The 24,184-nt window shown below is 46.6% G+C and overlaps 1 protein-coding gene across 2 annotated transcripts in view; it reads right to left on the bottom strand.

Moving 5' to 3' along the window:
- Positions 1 to 392: 392 nt before the first annotated feature.
- CCDC28A (coiled-coil domain containing 28A) overlaps positions 393 to 24,184 on the bottom strand; it is a 70,383-nt gene continuing 46,591 nt past the window's right edge. For both annotated transcript variants that reach the window (XM_063917438.1, XM_063917437.1), the window contains exons 5-6: positions 9,571 to 9,593; positions 393 to 1,727 (exon numbers count right to left, since the gene is read on the bottom strand). In XM_063917438.1, the coding sequence (XP_063773508.1) occupies positions 1,673 to 1,727; positions 9,571 to 9,593 (78 nt within the window). In that variant the 3' untranslated portion in view covers positions 393 to 1,672. The remainder of the gene's footprint in view (positions 1,728 to 9,570; positions 9,594 to 24,184) is intronic.

Raw genomic sequence — 24,184 nt, 5'->3', positions numbered from 1 at the left:
TCGGAAAGGGTGCCAAAACCTGTTGGATTTGGCCCCATTTCCGACAGAAGCACGCGGAACGGCGGCTATTCCGACGATCCATGTGTTTTCCGACAAGTCAGGAAATCCCAACTTATCGGAAAAAAAATTCATTTTTTCAATAGGTCGGAACCTCTTCCGACTGAAATCTGTTGGAAGCTGCCCTCTTTTACGACAAGACGGCAGCTTCACACAGTTATTGAATACACCCCTAAGGCGTGAAAATGGCCTCCAGTCAATCTGTTGTAAATATATGATAAATATAGATGGATACATTTTTTTTACTTTTCTATTAAATAAAATGAACCTACAGCTGTATCTCTACAACATAATATATAACAGCAACTAAATATTAGTTAACACAGTATCACATGGAAACTGAAATATCAGATTTTATTAGAAAACTGCATGTATAATTTTGGTATACATGTTGGCATATGTTAGGCTGTTCATTTATATCCTAAAATGTACCTGAAGATAGAGTACAAAGCACTGACATCACATAGTAACAACATAAGACCAACACTTTAAACAAAACATTCAGCCAAGAATGAAAAATTATTGGTTTTATTTTGTGACCAATGTAGCAGTTATTGTAAAATATATTGTACATCACATGAAGAAGAACTATGACTGGGATCCAAATAGGTATCACAACCATTGATCTTACCTTTTTTCCCCCATTACTAAAACAGCACCTGCAGTAAAGGATATGCAACTTAAAGCATTTTTTTTTTTATTTAAATCTTACACTTTTCGCAATGTATTTTGAATTTATTTGGCCAGTATGATATAGAGTAATTTCACCAAATATTAGTATATTTTAACACAAAATGAAACATACAGTATCAAAACTGCTGTTAGGAGCAAATCACATAAAAAAATAAAAAAAAAATACTTTTTAGCCTGCATACACAAGCTATGCGTAGAACTATTTGTTTAAAAAGTAAACATACACAAGAATATACATTAAACTCAGTAGCATTTTGATTGTCAACATGTAAACAATGAAGATAAATAAGCTGGGCAGTGTATGCCACCGTAATTAATAACAAGGCAATAGCTTTGGAGCATAACAAACATAATAATAAAAGCATCAAGTTCAACAAACTGTGAAAACTTCCCATATTTGGACAAGTTACACAGTAGATCAGGCCTGGATATCCAGCGGCTCTCCAGGATTTGTGAAACACAAATTCCAGGATCACCTACCAGCTGGCTCAGTATGCTGGGACTTGTAGTTTCACAACACCTGGAGAGCACAGCTTGTCCAGGTCTGCAGTAGATTGTTCCAGTGCAGTTGCTTGGCAATGTAGACAAGTCATTTCTTATTCACCACAAAATAATGAGAGGAATGGAAATAATTGGGTTTCAGAACAGTCGAGGAAAAAAAAAAAAAAAGTTGCATTAGTTTTAAACAAGCCATTTGACAGGAGGACATTTACAGGATCACTGCTTAATCCACAAACACTTTTGACTACACTCAGATCAAGGATGTTGTTATGCCACAGTTATCAGCCCACATTACCCCAACTTTCTGAACCTGGAAATGAAAACGCCAAAACCATAAAAATCTATTTCACAAATGTAAAAGTATGAGGTATTGAAGATGAGAATGTGTAAAGTCAGAAAACAGTCCTAGGCAATAGAGTCTTCAATTAGCTGTAGTTTTTGGGATATCTTGGACATCTGCCAGGTGAAGCTTTTGTCTGATTCATATTGTTAAGGCTGGTCAGTAAAGATTATGATTATAGCAAATTTCACTAACAATGGGGCAGTTTTCCAATATTACACTGAATAACATATGTAGTGCCAACCAGGAGGGGCCATTTAAAATATAGGCTATGCAGTGGTTCCCATACTGGAAAAAAGTGCCCTAGTTCACATTATACCATACAGTGTTATACCACCATTCACATTAGGGCACTTTGTAGTGCACTAAGTTAACAATATGCCATACTGTACTGCTGCCAGTACACATGCCACACAGTTCCACCAGTTCACATTATGCCACACGGTGCTTAATGGGCAATCTGGGAACATGGTAGGCAACATAATAACCTTAGTGCACTTAGCAATGGCACTCCCTGCACCCACTATAGCTATGTCCATGTTGTAAACCCAGTAATGGAAGATAGTGTATATGAATACCTGTGCATTACTAAAATAAAAAATATCAAGTTGCTTTCCATAATTACAGTGCTATACTAGTGAAGGACAATAATAATAGTGATAACGGGAAAAAAGGAGCATCCAGACTCCATGAAGAATGATTAGTCTGCCCAATCAACACAAAGTATACACATATGTTAAAAGCACCAACAAATTCCATATATCATAGGTCTGCAAACTCGGTCCTCATTACCTCACACAGTACATGTTTTGCAGGTAACCCAGCAGGTGCACAGGTGTATTAATTACTCACAGACACATTTTAAAAAGGTCTGCAGGTGGAGTTAATTATTTCACTTGTGATTCTGTGAGGAGACCTGCAAAACATGCACTGTGTGGGGTAATGAGGACCGAGTTTGTAGACCTATGCCATATATCAGAGGTTCTCAAACTCGGTCCTCGGGAGCCCACACAGTGCATGTTTTGCAGGTAACCCAGCAGGTGCACAGGTGTATTAATTACTCACTGACACATTTTAAAAGGTCCACAGGTGGAGCTAATTATTTCACTTGCGATTCTGTGAGGAGACCTGCAAAACATGCACTGTGTGGGGTCCTGAGGACCGAGTTTGAGAACCTCTGCCATATATAGTTATTACCTTTTCTATAAGACACAAATTGTCCAGTTATAAGAACTATTGTGCAAGCTGAGGATGCACTTGGTCCAATGGTGAAATATATTAGTTAGGAACACAAAATGTTCGGTGATGAAGATACTGTATCAGTAGCTCATTTCAGTTACATCAGAAGACAAGGAGACAAGTCCTGTTCATATTTAAATAGAAGCTGACAATTTCTTTTAAATCAGCAAAAATTGTACAACTGGTAAACACAGAGTCTCTTCTCTCATAGGATTTTGATGAGATAGTACTTTGTCAAGAGAGTGTTTGACAGAATAATATGGTGATGTGTAACAGTAGATTAAAGTTACACCAAAAGGTAAGGGTGATACATTCTAGTATAAACACACAGGTGTGTATTCAATAATTGTCGGAAGCTGCCGTCTTGTCGCAAAGACGGCAGCTTCCAACAGGTATAGGTCGGAAGGGGTTCCGACCTATTCAATGCCGCCAGCTTTTTTCTGACAAGTAGGGAATTCCCGAATTGTCGGAATCCACGTTGGCTGTCGGAAGCGCAGCCAAACCAGACAGGTTTTAGCCCCGTTTCAGACAATGTCAATTTGACTTTAAAAGAAAGTTGGATTGCTACTTTCAGAACGGGCCAAACCCGGCATTGAATACTGACCTGTCTGGTATTGAATACACCCCTTAGGGTGGTATCCTATTACATGCGGTACTTTACCGAACGGAAAAAAAACAAAACAAAAAACTTTCGGGCTATACAATTACAGCCCATTTTTAACGGTTCGATAAATTACCAGATATTGCCCAGTAACACAAGGGATCCATGATAAGTTCCTGGACCCATGTGTTATTGGATGAAAAACTGTCTCCTGGGGTTGCTTATCGGGGATTCTGCTTTGCATAAGTGCCCCAGGGGATTCCATTAGATGCGGTATTGTACCGCAGCTAATAGGATATCGCCCTTAGGGGGTGATTGAGACCTGATCGCACGCTAGCTTTTTTCGCTGCGCCGTGATCAGGTCAGAACTGCGCATGCACTGCAATGGAACAAGAGCAAGAACTGCGCATGCACAGGCGCGTCGCTCGGGTACAAAGCGTATCGTTGCTGTGCGAAGGATTTTACGAAGAATCCATTCGCACAGCCAATCGCAAAGAGACTGACAGGAAGAGGGTGTTTGTGGGTGGCAACTGACTGTTTTCTGGGAATGGTTGGAAAAACGCAGGCGTGCCCAAGAGTTTGCAGGGCGGGTGTCTGACGTCAATTCCGGTCCCGGACAGGCTGAAGTGATCGCAGCGGCTGAGTAAGTCCTGGGCTACTCCGAAAATAGGATTTTAATTACCTACCGGTAAATGCTTTTCTAATAGACCGAAGAGGATACTGGGGTTCCATTTAGTACCATGGGGTATAGACGGGTCCACTAGGAGCCATGGGCACTTTAAGAATTGGATAGTGTGGGCTGGCTCTTCCCTCTATGCCTCTCCTACCAGACTCATTCTAGGAAACCATGCCCAAGGAGATGGACATACTTTGAGAGAAGGATGGATAAAGATAGTGGTGAGATTCCGAACCAGCACACACAAACAGAGGAAAGCTACGCTAACCCAACTTTAAACAGGAACAGCAACAGCTGAACCAACAATACTTAACTAAATAACAGTGCAGGAAGAACAAAGCATCGGGCATGCACCCAGTATCCTCTACGGACTACGAGGAAAGGATTTACCGGTAGGTAATTAAAATCCTATTTTCTCTTACATCCTAGAGGATAGTGGGGTTCCATTTAGTACCATGGGGATGTACCAAAGCTCCCAAACCGGGTGCGAGAGTGCTGAAGTTCCTGCAGAACCGATTGATCAAACTGAAGGTCCTCAGAGGCCAAAGTATCGAACTTGTAGAACTTCGCAAACGAGTTTGAACCAGACCAAGTAGCCACTCGGCAGAGCTGTAAAGCAGAGACACCCCAGGCAGCCGCCCAGGGAGAACCCACCGACCTAGTAGAGTGGGCCTGTACAGATTTTGGAACCAGCAAACCTGCCGTGGAATAAGCATGCTGGATAGTGAGCCTGATCCAGCATGCAACTGTCTGCTTTGAAGCAGGACACCCAATTTTATTGGGATCACAGAAAACGAACAGCGAGTCAGATTTTCTGTGACGAGCTGTCCTCTTTATGCATACCTTCAAAGCCCTCACAACATCCAAAAACTTTGAAGTAGCAGAAGTGTCGGTGATAACCGGAATCACAATAGGTTGGTTGATGTGAAACGCAGACACCACTTTCGGAAGAAATTGCTGACGAGTTCTGAGTTCAGCTCTGTCCACATGGAAAATTAAATATGGGCTTTTGTGAGACAAAGCCCCCAGCTCCGACACACGTCTTGCTGAAGCCAAGGCCAACAGTGTGACAGTCTTTCACGTAAGATATTTTACGTCCACCTCCTGTTATGGTTCAAACCATTCCGATTGGAGGAACCGCAGTACCAAATTGAGATCCCAAGGTGCCGTGGGAGGCACAAAGGGAGGTTGGATGCGCAGAACACCTTTCAAAAATGCCTGGACCTCAAAGGAGAGAAGCCAATTGTTTTTGAAAGAAAATGGACATGGGCGAAATCTGGACTTTTATGAAGCCCAGACGTAGGCCCACATCCACACGTGCCTGCAGAAAAAGCAGGAAACGTCCCAGGTGAAATTCCGCCGCAGAATAAGTTATGTACTTCTTCCAAAAACGTTGGTAATGTTTAGACGTTACCCCCTTCCAGGCTTGGCTTGGATCATAGTCAGGATAACTTTGCTAGGGATCCCTCTTCCGGGCCCTGTTGCAGAAGATACACGTGAAGAGGTAGAGGCCACGGACCTTCAAGGAGCATCTCCAGAAGGTCCACGTACCAGGCCCTTCTTGGCCAGTCCGAAGCAATGAGTATTGCTTGAACCTTTTCCCTTTTTATTCTTTTTAGAATTCTTGGGATCAGAGGAAGAGGAGGAAACACGTAAACCATCTGATAGACCCATGGAGTCTTCAGAGCATCTGCCGCCACTGCCTGTGGGTCTCTCAACCTGGAACAATACCGCTTGAGCTTCTTGCTGAGACGAGAGGCCATCATGTCGATTTGTGGATAGCCCCACCGACGTGTCAAGCACCTGAACACTTCCGGGTGAAGGCCCCACTCCCCCGGGTGCAGGTCATGTCTGCTGAGGAAGTCTGCTTCCCAGTTGTCTACTCCCGGAATGAAGACCGCTGACAGCGCCACAGCGTTTTTTCTGCTTAGAAGAGAATTCTTGACACCTCTGACATTGCTGCTCTGCTTTTCATTCTGCCCTGTCGGTTTATGTATGTCACTGCCGTCACATTGTCCGACTGGACCTGAATGGCCCAATCATGAATAGGAGAAGAGGCCTGTAGAAGGGCGTTGTATATGGTCCTGAGTTCCAGAATGTTGACTGGAAGGATGACTTCCTCACTTGACCATCTTCCTTGAAACTGCACCCCTGGGGGACTGCTCCCCAACCTCTAAGGTTTGCATCCGTGGTTAACAGGATCAAGTCCTAAATTCCGAACCTCGACGAGGTGAGAAATCTGTAGCCACCACAGAAGGGAGATCCTGGCTTTTGGCGAGAGATGGATCCTCTGGTGCATGTGAAGATGCGATCCGGACCATTTGTCCAACAGATTGAGCTGGAAGGGTCTTTGCGGAACCCTCCGTATTGAAGTGCCTCGTAAGAGGCCACCATTTCCCCCAAACAGCGAATACACAGATGCACCGACACCTGGGTTGGCTTCAGGACATTCCGAACCATCGACTGGATTACCAATGCCTTTTCCAACGGAAGGAACATCTTTTGTGACTCCATTTCCAGTATCATTCCCAGGAATGGAAGCCTCCGTGTTGGCTCCAGGTGAGATTTTGGAAGTTTTAGAATCCACCCGTGATCCTGGAGAAGTTTGGTTGAGAGACCAATGCTGTCCAGCAACCTCTCCCTGGACGGCCCCTTTATCAGAAGATCGTTCAGGTACAGAATTATGTTCACTCCCTGCTTGCAGAGTATAAACATCATCTCTGCCATCACTTTGGTGAACACCCTCGGTGCCGTGGAGAGATGAAATGGCAGGGCCTGGAACTAGTAGTGACAGTCCTGCAGTGCAAACCGTAGACAAGCCTGATGAGGCGGTCAGGTCGGAATGTGAAGGTACGCATCCTTGATATCAGGATACACTAGAAATTCCCCTTCCTCCAGACCTGAGATCACCGCTCTCAGAGAATCCATCTTGTACTTGAACACTTTTATGAACTGAACCTCAAGGACTTGATGTTCAGAATTGGTTGTACCGAACCGTCCGGTTTTGGTACTACAAACAAGTTGGCATAGTACCCCTTGTTGTGCAGATGAGTTGGAACTGGAACAATGACTTGAGTCTGTACCAGTTTTTGGATGGCCTGCTGTAAAGTTATACTTGCCTCTTGTGAAGCTGGTAAGCCTAATTTGAAGAATATGTGAGGTAGAAGCTCTTGAAACTCCAGTCTATAGCCCTGGAAAATAAGATCTATGACCCAGGAATCCCGGCACAAACTTGACCAGATGTGACTGAAGAATTTTAGTCGGACTCCCACCTGACAGCCCTCCAGGCATCGCGTTCCACAGTCATGCTGAAGGCTTTGAGGAATCAGAGCCTGAGCTCTGTTCCTGAGCACCTGAAGTTGCTGGTTTGCGTGGTTTACCTCTTGCGCCTCTGGAGGCACCTGTGGATTTTCCCTTAAACTTGGCTGTCCTAAAGGACTGTAAACGTGAAGCTGAATAAACTTTCCTGGCTGGGGGAGCTGCAGAAGGAAGATACGTAGACTTACCCGCAGTAGCTTTGGAGATCCATTTGTCTAGTTCATCTCCAAACTAGGCCTCTCCTGTGAATGGTAGGCCTTTCACGCCTTTCCTGGAGTCCGCATAAGCAGTCCACTGGCGTAGCCACAAGACCCTGCGTGCTGACACTGCCATAGCGGTGGTGCGTGCATTAAGCAAACCAATCTCTTTTATGGCTTCCACCATAAAGCTTGCAGAGTCCTGTATATGCTGCAGGAGTAAAACAACATCCCCCTAGACAAGGAATCCAACCCCTCAATTAGGTTACCTGACCATTTAGAAATGGCTTTTGTGATCCACGCACATGTAATAGTGGGTCTCTGGGCCACCCCAGCAGCTGTGTACAATGATTTGAGTGTAGTCTCATTTTTGAGATCAGCCGTATCTTTTAGGGAGGCTGCACCAGGAACAGGCAATACAATTTTTTCGTGACAGCCTAGACACTGATGCGTCCACTATCGGTGGATTTTCCCATTTTTTTCCTATCCTCCAGAGAAAAGGGAAAAGATGAGAGCAACCTTTTAGGGATTTGAAATATCTTATCAGGATTAACCCACGGTTCTTTAAACAGGCATGAAAAGTGACCGAGGACTTCTTTTTTACATTAAAATAAGATTCCTCACACTCCTCTGACACCTTATCAGGAATTTGCAGAACATCTGATAGCCTCTATAAGAGCCTCCATTCCCTGTGACAGAGTAGCACCCTCCCCCCTCCAAATCCACCTCACCCTCCTCCATGTCTGACCCATCAGCGTCAGAGTCAGACTGCAGGATAAGGGCCAGTGATCGGACAAATGGGAGGGGATTGAGATGCTGGTTTGGGGACCGAGTCTCTGTTCATAAACTCATCCACAGTCTGTCTTAAGTATTGAGTCTCTTTCTCATTGCAGGATAGTTTTGTAGAAATATTTGAGATCATTCCCTTAATGGAACTAACCCACTCCGGTTCAGCCCCGCTATTCTGGGAAGGTGCACTGCCCTGAGTACCCAGTAGTGAGCCCCCTGGGGAAGAGGAACACTCCGCTGTACAAGAAACACACTCTTTGCCTGACATAATGTAACTGTGACAGCACACACACTCACACACAGGAAAAGGTTAAGAACAATTAACCCACAAAGAGCCCTTCAGAGAGACACAGTGTTATTTGGAGCCAGCCCCCACCGCGCCCTTATTGCTAATTCCAAGCTTAGCCGAGTCGCAGACTAAGTACCCTGATAGGGGACTTAGTACACTAATAATCTCTCCCCCCATGCTATGACCCCCCTGGTACCGCCGAGATAATCTGGAGTCTCTCCGGAGGAGCTGCGTGTCCCTGTCAGTCAGCATCTGTGTCCACTGCAGATGGAAAATGGTGCTAGTGAGCTGCTGGATCCTCTCATAGTGAAGGCCCCACCCCTTCTATGGCGCACAGTCTTCCTGCTTTTTTTATACTGGCTGAGGTAATCTGGTGCTTAAAATGGAGAGAAACCCGTTTCAAGGCTGTTTTTGCCAGTGTGGGTACTGTGTACAGTGTACTGAGTCTGTAGACAAATTCTGCCCTGATAATCATCCAACTCGGCATAGGGTCCATGGTGTGTACTATTTCAAAGTGCTAGCAATATATGTACACAAAGGGGCAGCTTCAGTTATCTGCAGTGTTTACCGCACGGGTAAAGCTGTTGGTTTCATGGGTGGAGCTATTCAATTAGTATTGCATTTTTCCTGTGGGGTAAAGCACATTAACCCACAGATTCTGCGCAAAGTGCACCTTCTGAGGGTTATTGCACGGGATACAGCACCGATTTAATAGGTCCAGATAAAAATGATTAAATTACTCTGAGGTTTTTATAAAGGTAAAATGGCAGTATTCTGCCAAATCAAAAGAACCGTTGAACTGCTAAACTCTACAATACATAAAATGTGACACAATAAGGTTTGGCAAATATAACAAAAAAAAAAGGATACATAGAAGAATTGAGTTCTTCCAGCTACAAATAAAAATGAGAAAGTAGTTAAAACAACACCAACAATTTAAATTCATATAATAATGATATCACCAATTAAAATAGTCTACTATGAAATGTATTACAGGTTGAATATCCCTTATCCAAAATGCTTGGGACCAGAAGTATTTTGGATATCAGATTTTTCTGTATTTTGGAATAATCGCATACCATAATGAGATATCATGGCGATGGGACCCAAGTCTAAGCACAGAATGCATTTATGTTTTTATATACACCTTTTACACACAGCCTGATGGTAATTTTAGCCAATATTTTTAATAACTTTGTGCATTAAACAAAGTGTGTGTACATTCACACAATTCATTTATGTTTCATATACACCTTATACACACAGCCTGAAGGTCATTTAATACAATATTTTTAATAACTTTGGGGGTCATTCCGAGTTGTTCGCTCGCAAGCTGCTTTTAGCAGCTTTGCACACGCTAAGCCGCCACCTACTGGGAGTGAATCTTAGCTTATCAAAATTGCGAACGAAAGATTAGCAAAATAGCGAATAGACACCTCTTAGCAGTTTCTGAGTAGCTCCACACTTACTCGGCATCTGCGATCAGTTAAGTGCTTGTCGTTCCTGGTTTGACGTCACAAACACACCCAGCGTTCACCCAGACACTCCTCCGTTTCTCCAGCCACTCCTGCGTTTTTCCCAGAAACTGTAGCGTTTTTCCGCACACACCCATAAAACGGCCAGTTTCCGCCCAGAAACACCCACTTCCTGTCAATCACACTACGATCACCAGAACGAAGAAAAAACCTCGTAATGCTGTGAGTAAAATACCTATCTGCATAGCAAATTTACTTGGCGCAGTCGCACTGCGGACATTGTGCATGCGCATTAGCGACTAATCGCTCCGTTGCGAGAAAAAAATACAGAGCGAACAACTCGGAATGACCCCCTTTGTGTATTAAATAAAGTTTGTGTACATTGAGCCATCAGAAAACAAAGGTTTCACTATCTCACTCAAAATATTCCGTATTTCGGAATATTCCGTATTTTGGAATATTTGGATATGGGATACTCAACCTGTACTAGCAGCTAATAAAACAGGAGATCACTGTTATAATATCAAGTAACAAGATCTGCTGCACTTGTTTGTCTTACATAAGATGCAACTGTTAGCAGCCTGTTCACGCTATTTTTTTTTTGTCCAGAATAATTAAAAACAGCAAAAAAAATATGAAGATCCCTAGTAACCTGTAACACAACATATGCTATATACCGAACAGAATGTGGGTGCGACTATTACTATGTTGTAAAAACCTAAAAGTCTTATAAGAATCTATATTCCGGAGAATATGCATCTATCTATAAAAAATATATATATATTTAAATTTTTTTTTTTTTAATGCTCCCCCCCCCCCCCCAGTTTAATAATTACAGTTTTTTTTTAATCACAGCTAAAACAGTGCCTGCTTTTGGACCATATTGAGCTTCAATTGCAGTTATAGTATTTTAGCAAAACCGCAACTGGCTGCGATCACGTGCTGGGGGCCGCCCAGCACAGGGCAATGCCACCCAGCATGCAAATACGCGGCAGCAATGTGATTGCAATGTGAATTTTGGAAGCCCCCTGCCTCCACAGCCTGGCTGCGAAAGCAAGCGCAGGGTGGACAGACCGAAAAACCGCCCCACCGCAGTTTTCCCCACACCGCCCCCAGTAATGCTGAGTCGATGCCCACATGACACCTGCCGCTGTCAATCATGTTGCAGTTTCATCCTTCCGGATGCCAGCCCGCGCTCGCGCATTACAGCGCGCGTCGAGAGTATGCGAATGCAACGCATCTCCAACCCGTGCTGAATAATGTCCATTTTCAAGGAGTCCAGTAGTCCGCAACGTAAACGCTTCATTTCTGGTCTCTTGACAGTGAGACTAGGCACGTCACTTCCAGTCACATCAGCAGCGACCGAAATGTATCACAAGTTATCACTTCAGTACACCATTTCAGATTCTGGAAGATGCGACCAGTGGCTTAATAATATGACCAGTGCTGAACTCGGCCAGTAAACACATTTGGCACTATTATTAATTTTAACATTTACAGTTCAAGTCCACTGCATTAGTGACCATTCTTGATGAAAAGATTATTTGCTTTGAGTTATTCTTCAATACTTGTAGTTAGCATTCATCATCATTACATTAATACTTTAAAACATAATATGTAATTAAAAGCAAGCTAATCTCTGGGAGTTTTATTTCATTGTGTTAATGGTTTTATAAAAATAAGAATTTACTTACCGATAATTCTATTTCTCGTAGTCCGTAGTGGATGCTGGGAACTCCGTAAGGACCATGGGGAATAGCGGCCCCGCAGGAGACTGGGCACAAAAGTAAAAGCTTTAGGACTACCTGGTGTGCACTGGCTCCTCCCCCTATGACCCTCCTCCAAGCCTCAGTTAGGATACTGTGCCCGGACGAGCGTACACAATAAGGAAGGATTTTGAATCCCGGGTAAGACTCATACCAGCCACACCAATCACACCGTACAACCTGTGATCTGAACCCAGTTAACAGCATGATAACCGAGGAGCCTCTGAAAAGATGGCTCACAACAATAATAACCCGATTTTTGTAACAATAACTATGTACAAGTATTGCAGACAATCCGCACTTGGGATGGGCGCCCAGCATCCACTACGGACTACGAGAAATAGAATTATCGGTAAGTAAATTCTTATTTTCTCTGACGTCCTAGTGGATGCTGGGAACTCCGTAAGGACCATGGGGATTATACCAAAGCTCCCAAACGGGCGGGAGAGTGCGGATGACTCTGCAGCACCGAATGAGAGAACTCCAGGTCCTCCTCAGCCAGGGTATCAAATTTGTAGAATTTAGCAAACGTGTTTGCCCCTGACCAAGTAGCTGCTCGGCAAAGTTGTAAAGCCGAGACCCCTCGGGCAGCCGCCCAAGATGAGCCCACCTTCCTTGTGGAATGGGCTTTTACAGATTTTGGCTGTGGCAGGCCTGCCACAGAATGTGCAAGCTGAATTGTACTACAAATCCAACGAGCAATAGTCTGCTTAGAAGCAGGAGCACCCAGCTTGTTGGGTGCATACAGGATAAACAGCGAGTCAGATTTTCTGACTCCAGCCATCCTGGAAACATATATTTTCAGGGCCCTGACTACGTCCAGCAACTTGGAGTCCTCCAAGTCCCTAGTAGCCGCAGGTACCACAATAGGCTGGTTCAAGTGAAACGCTGAAACCACCTTAGGGAGAAATTGAGGACAAGTCCTCAATTCTGCCCTGTCCGTATGAAAAATTAGGTAAGGGCTTTTATAGGATAAAGCCGCCAATTCTGAGACACGCCTGGCTGAAGCCAGGGCTAACAGCATTACCACTTTCCATGTGAGATATTTTAAGTCCACAGTGGTGAGTGGTTCAAACCAATGTGATTTTAGGAACCCCAAAACTACATTGAGATCCCAAGGTGCCACTGGAGGCACAAAAGGAGGCTGTATATGCAGTACCCCTTTGACAAACGTCTGAACTTCAGGAACTGAAGCCAGTTCTTTCTGGAAGAAAATCGACAGGGCCGAAATTTGAACCTTAATGGACCCTAATTTTAGGCTCATAGACAGTCCTGTTTGCAGGAAATGCAGGAAACGACCCAGTTGAAATTCCTCTGTAGGGGCCTTCCTGGCCTCACACCACGCAACATATTTACGCCAAATACGGTGATAATGTTGCACGGTTACATCCTTCCTGGCTTTGATCAGGGTAGGGATGACTTCATCCGGAATGCCTTTTTCCTTCAGGATCCGGCGTTCAACCGCCATGCCGTCAAACGCAGCCGCGGTAAGTCTTGGAACAGACAGGGTCCCTGCTGGAGCAGGTCCTTTCTTAGAGGTAGAGGCCACGGGTCCTCCGTGAGCATCTCTTGAAGTTCCGGGTACCAAGTCCTTCTTGGCCAATCCGGAGCCACGAGTATAGTCCTTACTCCTCTCCTTCTTATGATTCTCAGTACCTTGGGTATGAGAGGCAGAGGAGGGAACACATACACTGACTGGTACACCCACGGTGTTACCAGAGCGTCCACAGCTATTGCCTGAGGGTCCCTTGACCTGGCGCAATATCCGTCTAGTTTTTTGTTGAGGCGGGATGCCATCATGTCCACCTTTGGTTTTTCCCAACGGTTCACAATCATGTGGAAGACTTCTGGGTGAAGTCCCCACTCCCCCGGGTGGAGGTCGTGTCTGCTGAGGAAGTCTGCTTCCCAGTTGTCCACTCCCGGAATGAACACTGCTGACAGTGCTATCACATGATTTTCCGCCCAGCAAAGAATCCTTGCAACTTCTGCCATTGCCCTCCTGCTTCTTGTGCCGCCCTGTCTGTTTACGTGGGCGACTGCCGTGATGTTGTCCGACTGGATCAACACCGGCTGACCCTGAAGCAGAGGCCTTGCTTGACTTGGCATTGTAAATTGCCCTTAGTTCCAGGATATTTATGTGAAATGACGTTTCCATGCTTGACCACAAGCCCTGGAAATTTTTTCCCTGTGTGACTGCTCCCCAGCCTCTCAGGCTGGCATCCGTGGTCACCAGGACCCAGTCCTGAATGCCGAATCTGCGGCCCTCTAGAAGATGAGCACTCTGCAACCACCACAGGAGAGACACCCTTGCCCTTGGAGACAGGGTTATCCGCTGATGCATCTGAAGATGCGATCCGGACCATTTGTCCAGTAGATCCCACTGAAAAGTTCTTGCGTGGAATCTGCCGAATGGAATCGCTTCGTAAGAAGCCACCATTTTTCCCAGGACCCTTGTGCATTGATGCACTGACACTTGGCCTGGTTTTAGGAGGTTCCTGACTAGCTCGGATAACTCCCTGGCTTTCTCCTCCGGGAGAAACACCTTTTTCTGGACTGTGTCCAGAATCATCCCTAGGAACAGCAGACGTGTCGTCGGAATCAGCTGCGATTTTGGAATATTTAGAATCCACCCGTGCTGTCGTAGTACTACTTGAGATAGTGCTACTCCGACCTCTAACTGTTCCCTGGACCTTGCCGTTATCAGGAGATCGTCCAAGTAAGGGATAATTAAGACGCCTTTTCTTCGAAGAAGAATCATCATTTCGGCCATTACCTTGGTAAAGACCCGGGGTGCCGTGGACAATCCAAACGGCAGCGTCTGAAACTGATAGTGACAGTTCTGTACCACAAACCTGAGGTACCCTTGGTGAGAAGGGCAAATTGGGACATGGAGGTAAGCATCCTTGATGTCCAGAGACACCATATAGTCCCCTTCTTCCAGGTTCGCTATCACTGCTCTGAGTGACTCCATCTTGAATTTGAACCTTTGTATGTAAGTGTTCAATGATTTCAGATTTAAAATAGGTCTCACCGAGCCGTCCGGCTTCGGTACCACAAACAGCGTGGAATAATACCCCTTTCCCTGTTGTAGGAGGGGTACCTTGATTATCACCTGCTGGGAATACAGCTTGTGAATGGCTTCCAATACCGCCTCCCTGTCGGAGGGAGACGTTGGTAAAGCAGACTTCAGGAACCGGCGAGGGGGAGACGTCTCGAATTCCAATTTGTACCCCTGAGATACTACCTGCAGGATCCAGGGGTCCACTTGCGAGTGAGCACACTGCGCGCTGAAATTCTTGAGACGACCCCCCACCGTACCTGAGTCCGCTTGTAAGGCCCCAGCGTCATGCTGAGGACTTGGCAGAAGCAGGGGAGGGCTTCTGTTCCTGGGAAGAGACTGCCTGCTGCAGTCTTTTTCCCCTTCCTCTGCCCCGGGGCAGATATGAGTGGCCTTTTGCCCGCTTGCCCTTATGGGGACGAAAGGACTGAGCCTGAAAAGACGGTGTCTTTTTCTGCTGAGAGGTGACCTGGGGTAAAAAGGTGGATTTCCCAGCCGTTGCCGTGGCCACCAGGTCCGATAGATCGACCCCAAATAACTCCTCCCCTTTATACGGCAATACTTCCATATGCCGTTTGGAATCCGCATCACCTGACCACTGTCGCGTCCATAACCCTCTTCTGGCAGAAATGGACAGCGCACTTACTCTTGATGCCAGAGTGCAAATATCCCTCTGTGCATCTCGCATATATAGAAATGCATCCTTTAAATGCTCTATAGTCAATAATATACTGTCCCTGTCCAGGGTATCAATATTTTCAGTCAGGGAATCCGACCAAGCCACCCCAGCACTGCACATCCAGGCTGAGGCGATTGCTGGTCGCAGTATAACACCAGTATGTGTGTATATACTTTTTAGGATATTTTCCAGCTTCCTATCAGCTGGCTCCTTGAGGGCGGCCGTATCAGGAGACGGTAACGCCACTTGTTTTGATAAGCGTGTGAGCGCCTTATCTACCCTAGGGGGTGTTTCCCAACGCGCCCTAACCTCTGGCGGGAAAGGGTATAATGCCAATAATTTTTTTAGAAATTAGCAGTTTTTTTATCGGGGGAAACCCACGCTTCATCACACACCTCATTTAATTCATCTGATTCAGGAAAAACTACGGGTAGTTTTTTCACACCCCACATAATACCCTTTTTTGTGGTACTTGTAGTATCAGAAATGTTCAAAACCTCCTTCATTGCCGTGATTATGTAACGTGTGGCCCTACTGGAAAATACGTTTGTTTCCTCACCGTCGACACTGGAGTCAGTGTCCGTGTCGACCATCTGAGGTAATGGGCGCTTTAGAGCCCCTGACGGTGTTTGAGACGCCTGGACAGATACTAACTGATTTGCCGGCTGTCTCATGTCGTCAACAGTTTTTTGTAAAGTGCTGACGCTATCACGTAATTCCTTCCATAAGACCATCCAGTCAGGTGTCGACTTCCTAGGGGGTGACATCACTATTACAGGCAATTGCTCCGCCTCCATACCATTTTCCTCCTCATACATGTCGACACAACGTACCGACACACAGCACACACACAGGGAATGCTCTGATAGAGGACAGGACCCCACTAGCCCTTTGGGGAGACAGAGGGAGAGTTTGCCAGCACACACCAGAGCGCTATATATATATATATATATATATATATATATATATATATATATATATATATATATATATATATATATATAGGGATAACCTTATATAAGTGTTCTTCCCTTATATAGCTGCTGTATTTATTAATCTGCCAAATTAGTGCCCCCCCCCCTCTCTTGTTTTACCCTGTTTCTGTAGTGCAGGACTGCAGGGGAGAGTCAGGGAGACGTCCTTCCAGCGGAGCTGTGAGGGAAAATGGCGCTTGTGTGCTGAGGAGATAGGCTCCGCCCCCTTCTCGGCGGCCTTTCTCCCGCTTTTTTAAGGAAAAACTGGCAGGGGTTAAATGCATCCATATAGCCCAGGAGCTATATGTGATGTATTTTTAGCCATCTAAGGTGTTTTTATTGCGTCTAAGGGCGCCCCCCCCCCAGCGCCCTGCACCCTCAGTGACCGGAGTGTGAAGTGTGCTGAGAGCAATGGCGCACAGCTGCGGTGCTGTGCGCTACCTTATTGAAGACAGGACGTCTTCTGTCGCCGATTTCCCGGACCTCTTCTGTCTTCTGACTCTGTAAGGGGGCCGGCGGCGCGGCTCTGGGACCCATCCATGGCTGGGCCTGTGATCGTCCCTCTGGAGCTAATGTCCAGTAGCCTAAGAAGCCCAATCCACTCTGCACGCAGGTGAGTTCGCTTCTTCTCCCCTTAGTCCCTCGGTGCAGTGAGCCTGTTGCCAGCAGGACTCACTGAAAATAAAAAACCTAATTTAAACTTTTACTCTAAGCAGCTCAGGAGAGCCACCTAGTATGCACCCTTCTCGTTCGGGCACAAAAATCTAACTGAGGCTTGGAGGAGGGTCATACGGGGAGGAGCCAGTGCACACCAGGTAGTCCTAAAGCTTTTACTTTTGTGCCCAGTCTCCTGCGGAGCCGCTATTCCCCATGGTCCTTACGGAGTTCCCAGCATCCACTAGGACGTCAGAGCAAATAAGATTTTACTTACCAGTAAATCTATTTCTCGTAGTCCGTAGAGGATGCTGGGGACTCCGTAAGGACCATGGGGATAGACGGGCTCCGCAGGAGACATGGGCACTTTAAGAAAGAATTTAGTTCCTGGTGTACACTGGCTCCTCCCTCTATGCCCCTCCTCCAGACCTCAGTTAGAGAAACTGTGCCCAGAGGAGATGGACAGTACAAGGAAAGGATTTTGTTAATCCAAGGGCAAGATTCATACCAGCCACACCAATCACACTGTATAACTTGTGATAACTACCCAGTTAACAGTATGAAAGCAACATATCAGTGCAAGACCGATGCAACTATAACGTAACCCTTATTGAAGCAATAACTATATACAAGTATTGCAGAAGAAGTCCGCACTTGGGACAGGCGCCCAGCATCCTCTACGGACTACGAGAAATAGATTTACCGGTAAGTAAAATCTTATTTTCTCTAACGGCCTAGTGGATGCTGGGGACTCCGTAAGGACCATGGGAATTATACCAAAACTCCCAAACGGGCGGGAGAGTGCGGATGACTCTGCAGCACCGATTGAGCAAACATGAGGTCCTCCTCAGCCAGGGTATCAAACCTATAGAATTTTGCAAAAGTGTTTGAACCCGACCAAGTAGCAGCTCGACACAGCTGTAGTGCCGAGACCCCCCGGGCAGCCGCCCAAGAAGAGCCCACCTTCCTAGTGGAATGGGCCTTGACCGATTTTGGTAACGGCAATCCAGCCGTAGAATGCGCTTGCTGAATCGTGTTACAAATCCAGCAAGCAATATTTTGCTTTGAAGCTGGGGTACCAATCTTGTTGGATGCATACAGGACAAACAGCGCTTCAGTTTTCCTGACTGTAGCCGTTCTGGCCACGTAAATTTTCAAAGCCCTGACCACATCAAGTAACTCGGAATCCTCCAAGTCACGTGTAGCCACAGGCACCACAATAGGTTGGTTCATATGAAAAGATGATACCACTTTCGGCAGAAATCGTGAACGGGTCCGCAATTCTGCTCTATCCATATGGAAAACCAGATAGGGGCTTTTATGTGACAAAGCCGCTAATTCTGACACACGTCTAGCCGAAGCCAAGGCTAATAACATGACCACCTTCCACGTGAGATATTTTAACTCCGCCGTTTTAAGTGGTTCAAACCAGTGTGACTTTAGGAAACTTAACACCACGTTAAGATCCCAAGGTGCCACCGGAGGCACAAAAGGAGGCTGGATACGCAGCACTCCTTTTACAAACGTCTGAACTTCTGGTAGAGAAGCCAACTCTTTTTGAAAGAAAATGGATAGGGCCGAAATCTGAACCTTACTGGAGCCTAAGTTTTAGGCCCAAATTCACTCCAGTTTGTAGGAAGTGAAGGAAACGGCCCAGATGGAATTCTTCCGTAGGAGCCTTCCTGGCCTCACACCAAGAAACATATTTTCGCCATATACGGTGATAATGTTAAGATGTCACGTCCTTCCTAGCCTTTATCAGCGTAGGAATGACCTCATCCGGAATACCTTTTTCCGCTAGGATCCGGCGTTCAACCGCCATGCCGTCAAACGCAGCAAGTCTTGGAACAGACATGGGCCCTGTTGCAACAGGTCCTGCCTTAGAGGAAGAGGCCATGGATTTTCTGTAAGCATTTCCTGCAGATCCGAATACCAGATCCTTCGTGGCCACTCTGGAACAATGAGGATTGTTCTCACTCCTCCTTTTTCTTATTATTCTCAACCCTTGGGTATGAGAGGAAGAGGAGGAAATACATAGACTGACTGGAACACCCACGGTGTCACTAGGGTGTTTACCGCTACTGCCTGAGGGTCTCTTGACCAGGCGCAATAACTCTGCAGCTTTTTGTTGAGGCGGGACGCCATCCTGTCTATCTGTGGCAGTCCCCACCGAACTGCAATCTGTGCGAAGACTTCCTGATGAAGTCTCCACTCTCCAGGACGTATGTCTGGTGAGGAAGTCTGCTTCCCAGTTGTTTACTTCTGGAATGAACACTGTTGACAGTGCTCTTACATGATTCTCCGCCCAGCGAAGAATTCTGGTGGCTTTCGCCATCGCCACTCTGCTCCTTGTGCCGCCTTGGCGGTTTACATGAGCTACTGCGGTGACGTTTTCTGACTGGATCAGAACCGGTTGGTCGCGAAGAAAGGTCTCCGCTTGACGTAGGGCGTTGTATATGGCCCTTAGTTCCAATATGTTGATGTGAAGACAAGTCTCTTGACTTGACCAAAGACCTTGGAAATGTCTTCCCTGTGTGACTGCTCCCCAGCCTCGGAGGCTCGCGTCCGTGGTCACCAGGATCTAGTCCTGAATGCCGAATCTGCGGCCCTCTAGAAGGTGAGCACTCTGCAGCCACCACAGGAGAGATACCCTGGCCCTGGGGGATAGGGTGATCAACTGGTGAATCTGTAGATGTGACCCGGACCACTTGTCCAGTAGGTCCCATTGGAAAGTCCTCGCATGGAACCTGCTGAAGGGAATGTTTTTCCCAGGACTCGAGTGCAGTGATGCACTGACACCTGTCTTGGTTTCAATAGGTCCCTGACTAGAGTCATGAGTTCCTGGGCCTTCTCTATCTGAAGGTAAACCCATTTCTGGTCTGTATCCAGAATCATACCCAAGAAGGGCAGACGAGTTATAGGAACCAACTGTGACCTCGGGAAATTGAGAATCCAGCCGTGTTGCTGTGACACCTTCAGCGAAAGTGACACGCTGTTCAACAACTGCTCTTTTGATCTTGCCCTTAGTAGGAGATCGTCCAAGTATGGGACAACTGTGACTCCTTGCTTGCGTAGGAGCACCATTATTTCCGCCAATTACCCTGAAATTGGTCATGACAATCCTGTACCGCAATTGTCCGGTACGCCTGATGGGGTGGATAAATGGGAACATGAAGGTATGCAGCCTTTATGTTTAGATACACCATCAAATCCCCCCCCCTTCCAGGCTGGCGATGATCGCTCTGGGCGATTCCACTTTAAATTTGAACCTTTTCCAGTATAAGTTCAGAGATTTTAATTTTAAAAATAGGTCTGACCGAACCGTACGATTTCGGGACTACAGCCAAGGTTGAGTCATATCGCCTTCCTTGTTGCAGGAGGGGAACCTTGAGCACCACCTGTTGGAGATACAATGTGTGAATTGTATTTAATATTATCTCCCTTCCTGGGGGAGAAGCCGGTAGGTGCGATAAGGAAAAACTGGCGAGGAGGCACCTTTCGAATTCCAGCTTGTAACCCTGAGAAACAATTTTTATTGCCCCAGGAACCACCTGTGAGTGAACTCAGATGTGGGTGAAGAGTCGAAGACGTGCTCCCACTGGGGCGGACTCCCTTAGCGGAGCTCCAGCGTCATGCGTTGGATGTAGTAGAGGCCGGGGAGGACTTCTGTTCCTGGGAACTAGCTGTGCCCTGTACCCTTACCGCTGGTGAGAAAGGACGCTCCTCGTACTTTCTTGTTATTCTGCGACCGAAAGGACTGCATTTGATAATGTCGTGCTTTCTTAAGCTGTGAGGGAATATAAGGCAATAGATCAGAATTACCAGCTATAGCTGTGGAGACCAGGTCCGAGAGCCCTTCTCCACACAATTCCTCAGCCTTGTAAGGTAAACCTTCCATATGCCTCTTTCAGTCGGCATCACCTGTCCATTGCATGTTCCACATGACACTTCTAGCAGAAATCGACATAGCGTTGACTCTAGAACCCAGTAGACTAATGTCTCTTCGGGCATGTTTATATATATATATATATATATATATATATATATATATATATATATTATAATAAGATTTTACTTACCAGTAAATCTATTTCCCGTAGTCCGTAGTGGATGCTGGGGACTCCGTAAGGACCATGGGGAATAGACGGGCTCCGCAGGAGACAGGGCACTCCAAAAAAGAATTAGGATACTGGTGTGCACTGGCTCCTCCCTCTATGTCCCTCCTCCAGACCTCAGTTAAGGAAACTGTGCCCGGAAGAGCCGACAGTACAAGGAAAGGATTTTGGAATCCAGGGTAAGACTCATACCAGCCACACAATCACACCGTATAACTCGTGATAAACTTACCCAGTTAACAGTATGAACAACAACAGAGCATCAGATAACCCTGATGCAAACATAACATAACCCTTATTTAAGCAATAACTATATACAAGTATTGCAGAAGAAGTCCGCACTTGGGACGGGCGCCCAGCATCCACTACGGACTACGAGAAATAGATTTACCGGTAAGTAAAATCTTATTTTCTCTAACGTCCTAGTGGATGCTGGGGACTCCGTAAGGACCATGGGGATTATACCAAAGCTCCCAAACGGGCGGGAGAGTGCGGATGACTCTGCAGCACCGAATGAGCAAACACAAGGTCCTCCTCAGCCAGGGTATCAAACTTGTAGAACTTTGCAAAAGTGTTTGAACCTGACCAAGTAGCCGCTCGGCAAAGCTGTAATGCCAGCCGCCCAAGAAGAGCCCACCTTCCTTGTGGAGTGGGCTTTTACTGATTTTGGAAGCAGCAATCCAGCCGCAGAATGAGCCTGCTGAATCGTGTTACAGATCCAACGAGCAATAGTCTGCTTTGAAGCAGGAGCACCCAGCTTGTTGGATGCATACAAGATAAACAGCGACTCAGTTTTCCTGACTCTAGCCGTTCTGGCTACATAAATCTTCAAAGCACTGACTATATCCAGTAACTCGGAATCCTCCAAGTCACGCGTAGCCACAGGCACCACAATAGGTTGGTTCATATGAAAAGATGACACCACTTTTGGCAGAAATTGCGGACAAGTCCGCAATTCCGCCCTGTCCATATGTAAAACCAGATAGGGGCTTTTATGTGACAAAGCCGCCAATTCTGACACACGCCTAGCCGAAGCCAAGGCTAATAGCATGACCACCTTCCACGTGAGATATTTTAACTCCACGGTTTTAAGTGGCTCAAACCAGTGTGATCTCAGGAAACTCAACACCACGTTAAGATCCCAAGGTGCCACTGGAAGCACAAACGGGGGCTGAATATGCAGCACTCCCTTTACAAATGTCTGAACTTCAGGAAGAGAAGCCAGTTCTTTTTGAAAGAAAATGGATAGGGCCGAAATCTGGACCTTAATGGACCCCAATTTTAGGCCCAAGGTCACTCCCGACTGCAGGAAGTGAAGGAAACGGCCCAGCTGGAATTCTTCTGTAGGGGCATTCCTGGCCTCACACCAAGCAACATATTTTCGCCACATACGGTGATAATGTTTAGCCGTCACGTCCTTCCTAGCCTTTATCAGCGTAGGAATAACCTCATCCGGAATGCCTTTTTCTGCTAGGATCCGGCGTTCAACCGCCATGCCGTCAAACGCAGCCGCGGTAAGTCTTGGAACAGACAGGGCCCCTGTTGTAACAGATCCTGTCTTAGAGGTAGAGGCCATGGGTCCTCTGTGAGCATTTCCTGTAGCTCTGGATACCAAGTCCTTCTTGGCCAATCCGGAACAATGAGTATTGTTCTCACTCCTCTTTTTCTTATGATTCTCAGCACCTTGGGTATGAGAGGAAGAGGAGGAAACACATAAACCGACTGGAACACCCACGGTGTCACTAGTGCGTCTACAGCTATCGCCTGAGGGTCTCTTGACCTGGCGCAATACCTCTGTAGCTTTTTGTTGAGGCGGGATGCCATCATGTCCACCTGTGGCAGTTCCCACCGACTTGCAATCTGCGTGAAGACTTCTTGATGAAGTCCCCACTCTCCCGGGTGGAGGTCGTGTCTGCTGAGGAAGTCCGCTTCCCAGTTGTCCACTCCCGGAATGAACACTGCTGACAGTGCCCGTACGTGATTCTCCGCCCATCGAAGAATTCTGGTGGCTTCCGCCATCGCCACCCTGCTCCTTGTGCCGCCTTGGCGGTTTACATGAGCCACTGCGGTGATGTTGTCTGATTGAATCAGCACCGAATGGTTGCGAAGCAGTGTCTCCGCTTGACTTAGGGCGTTGTATATGGCCCTTAGTTCCAGGATATTGATGTGAAGGCAAGTCTACTGACTATCCCACAGACCCTGGAAATTTCTTCCCTGTGTGACTGCCCCCCACCCTCGGAGGCTTGCATCCGTGGTCACCAGGACCCAGTCCTGAATGCCGAATCTGCGGCCCTCGAGAAGGTGAGCACTCTGCAGCCACCACAGAAGAAACACCCTGGCCCTGGGGGACAGGGTGATCAGCCGATGCATCTGTAGATGCGATCCGGACCACTTGTCCAACAGATCCCATTGAAAGGTCCTCGCATGGAACCTGCCGAAGGGAATGGCCTCGTATGACGCCACCATCTTCCCCAGGACTCGCGTGCAGTGATGCACCGACACCTGTTTTGGTTTTAAGAGGTCTCTGACCAGTGTCATGAGTTCCTGAGCCTTCTCCGTCGGGAGAAAAACCTTCTTCTGGTCTGTGTCCAGAATCATGCCCAGGAAGGGCAGACGCGTCGTAGGAATCAGCTGCGACATTGGAATATTCAGAATCCAACCGTGCTGTTGTAACACTTCCCGAGAGCGTGCTACGCTGATCAGCAACTGCTCTCTGGACCTCGCCTTTATGAGGAGATCGTCCAAGTATGGGATAATTGTGAC

Source organism: Pseudophryne corroboree, chromosome 4 (assembly GCF_028390025.1).
Source record: "Pseudophryne corroboree isolate aPseCor3 chromosome 4, aPseCor3.hap2, whole genome shotgun sequence".
NCBI lineage: Eukaryota > Metazoa > Chordata > Amphibia > Anura > Myobatrachidae > Pseudophryne > Pseudophryne corroboree.
This window is presented reverse-complemented; position numbering and strand designations above follow the sequence as displayed.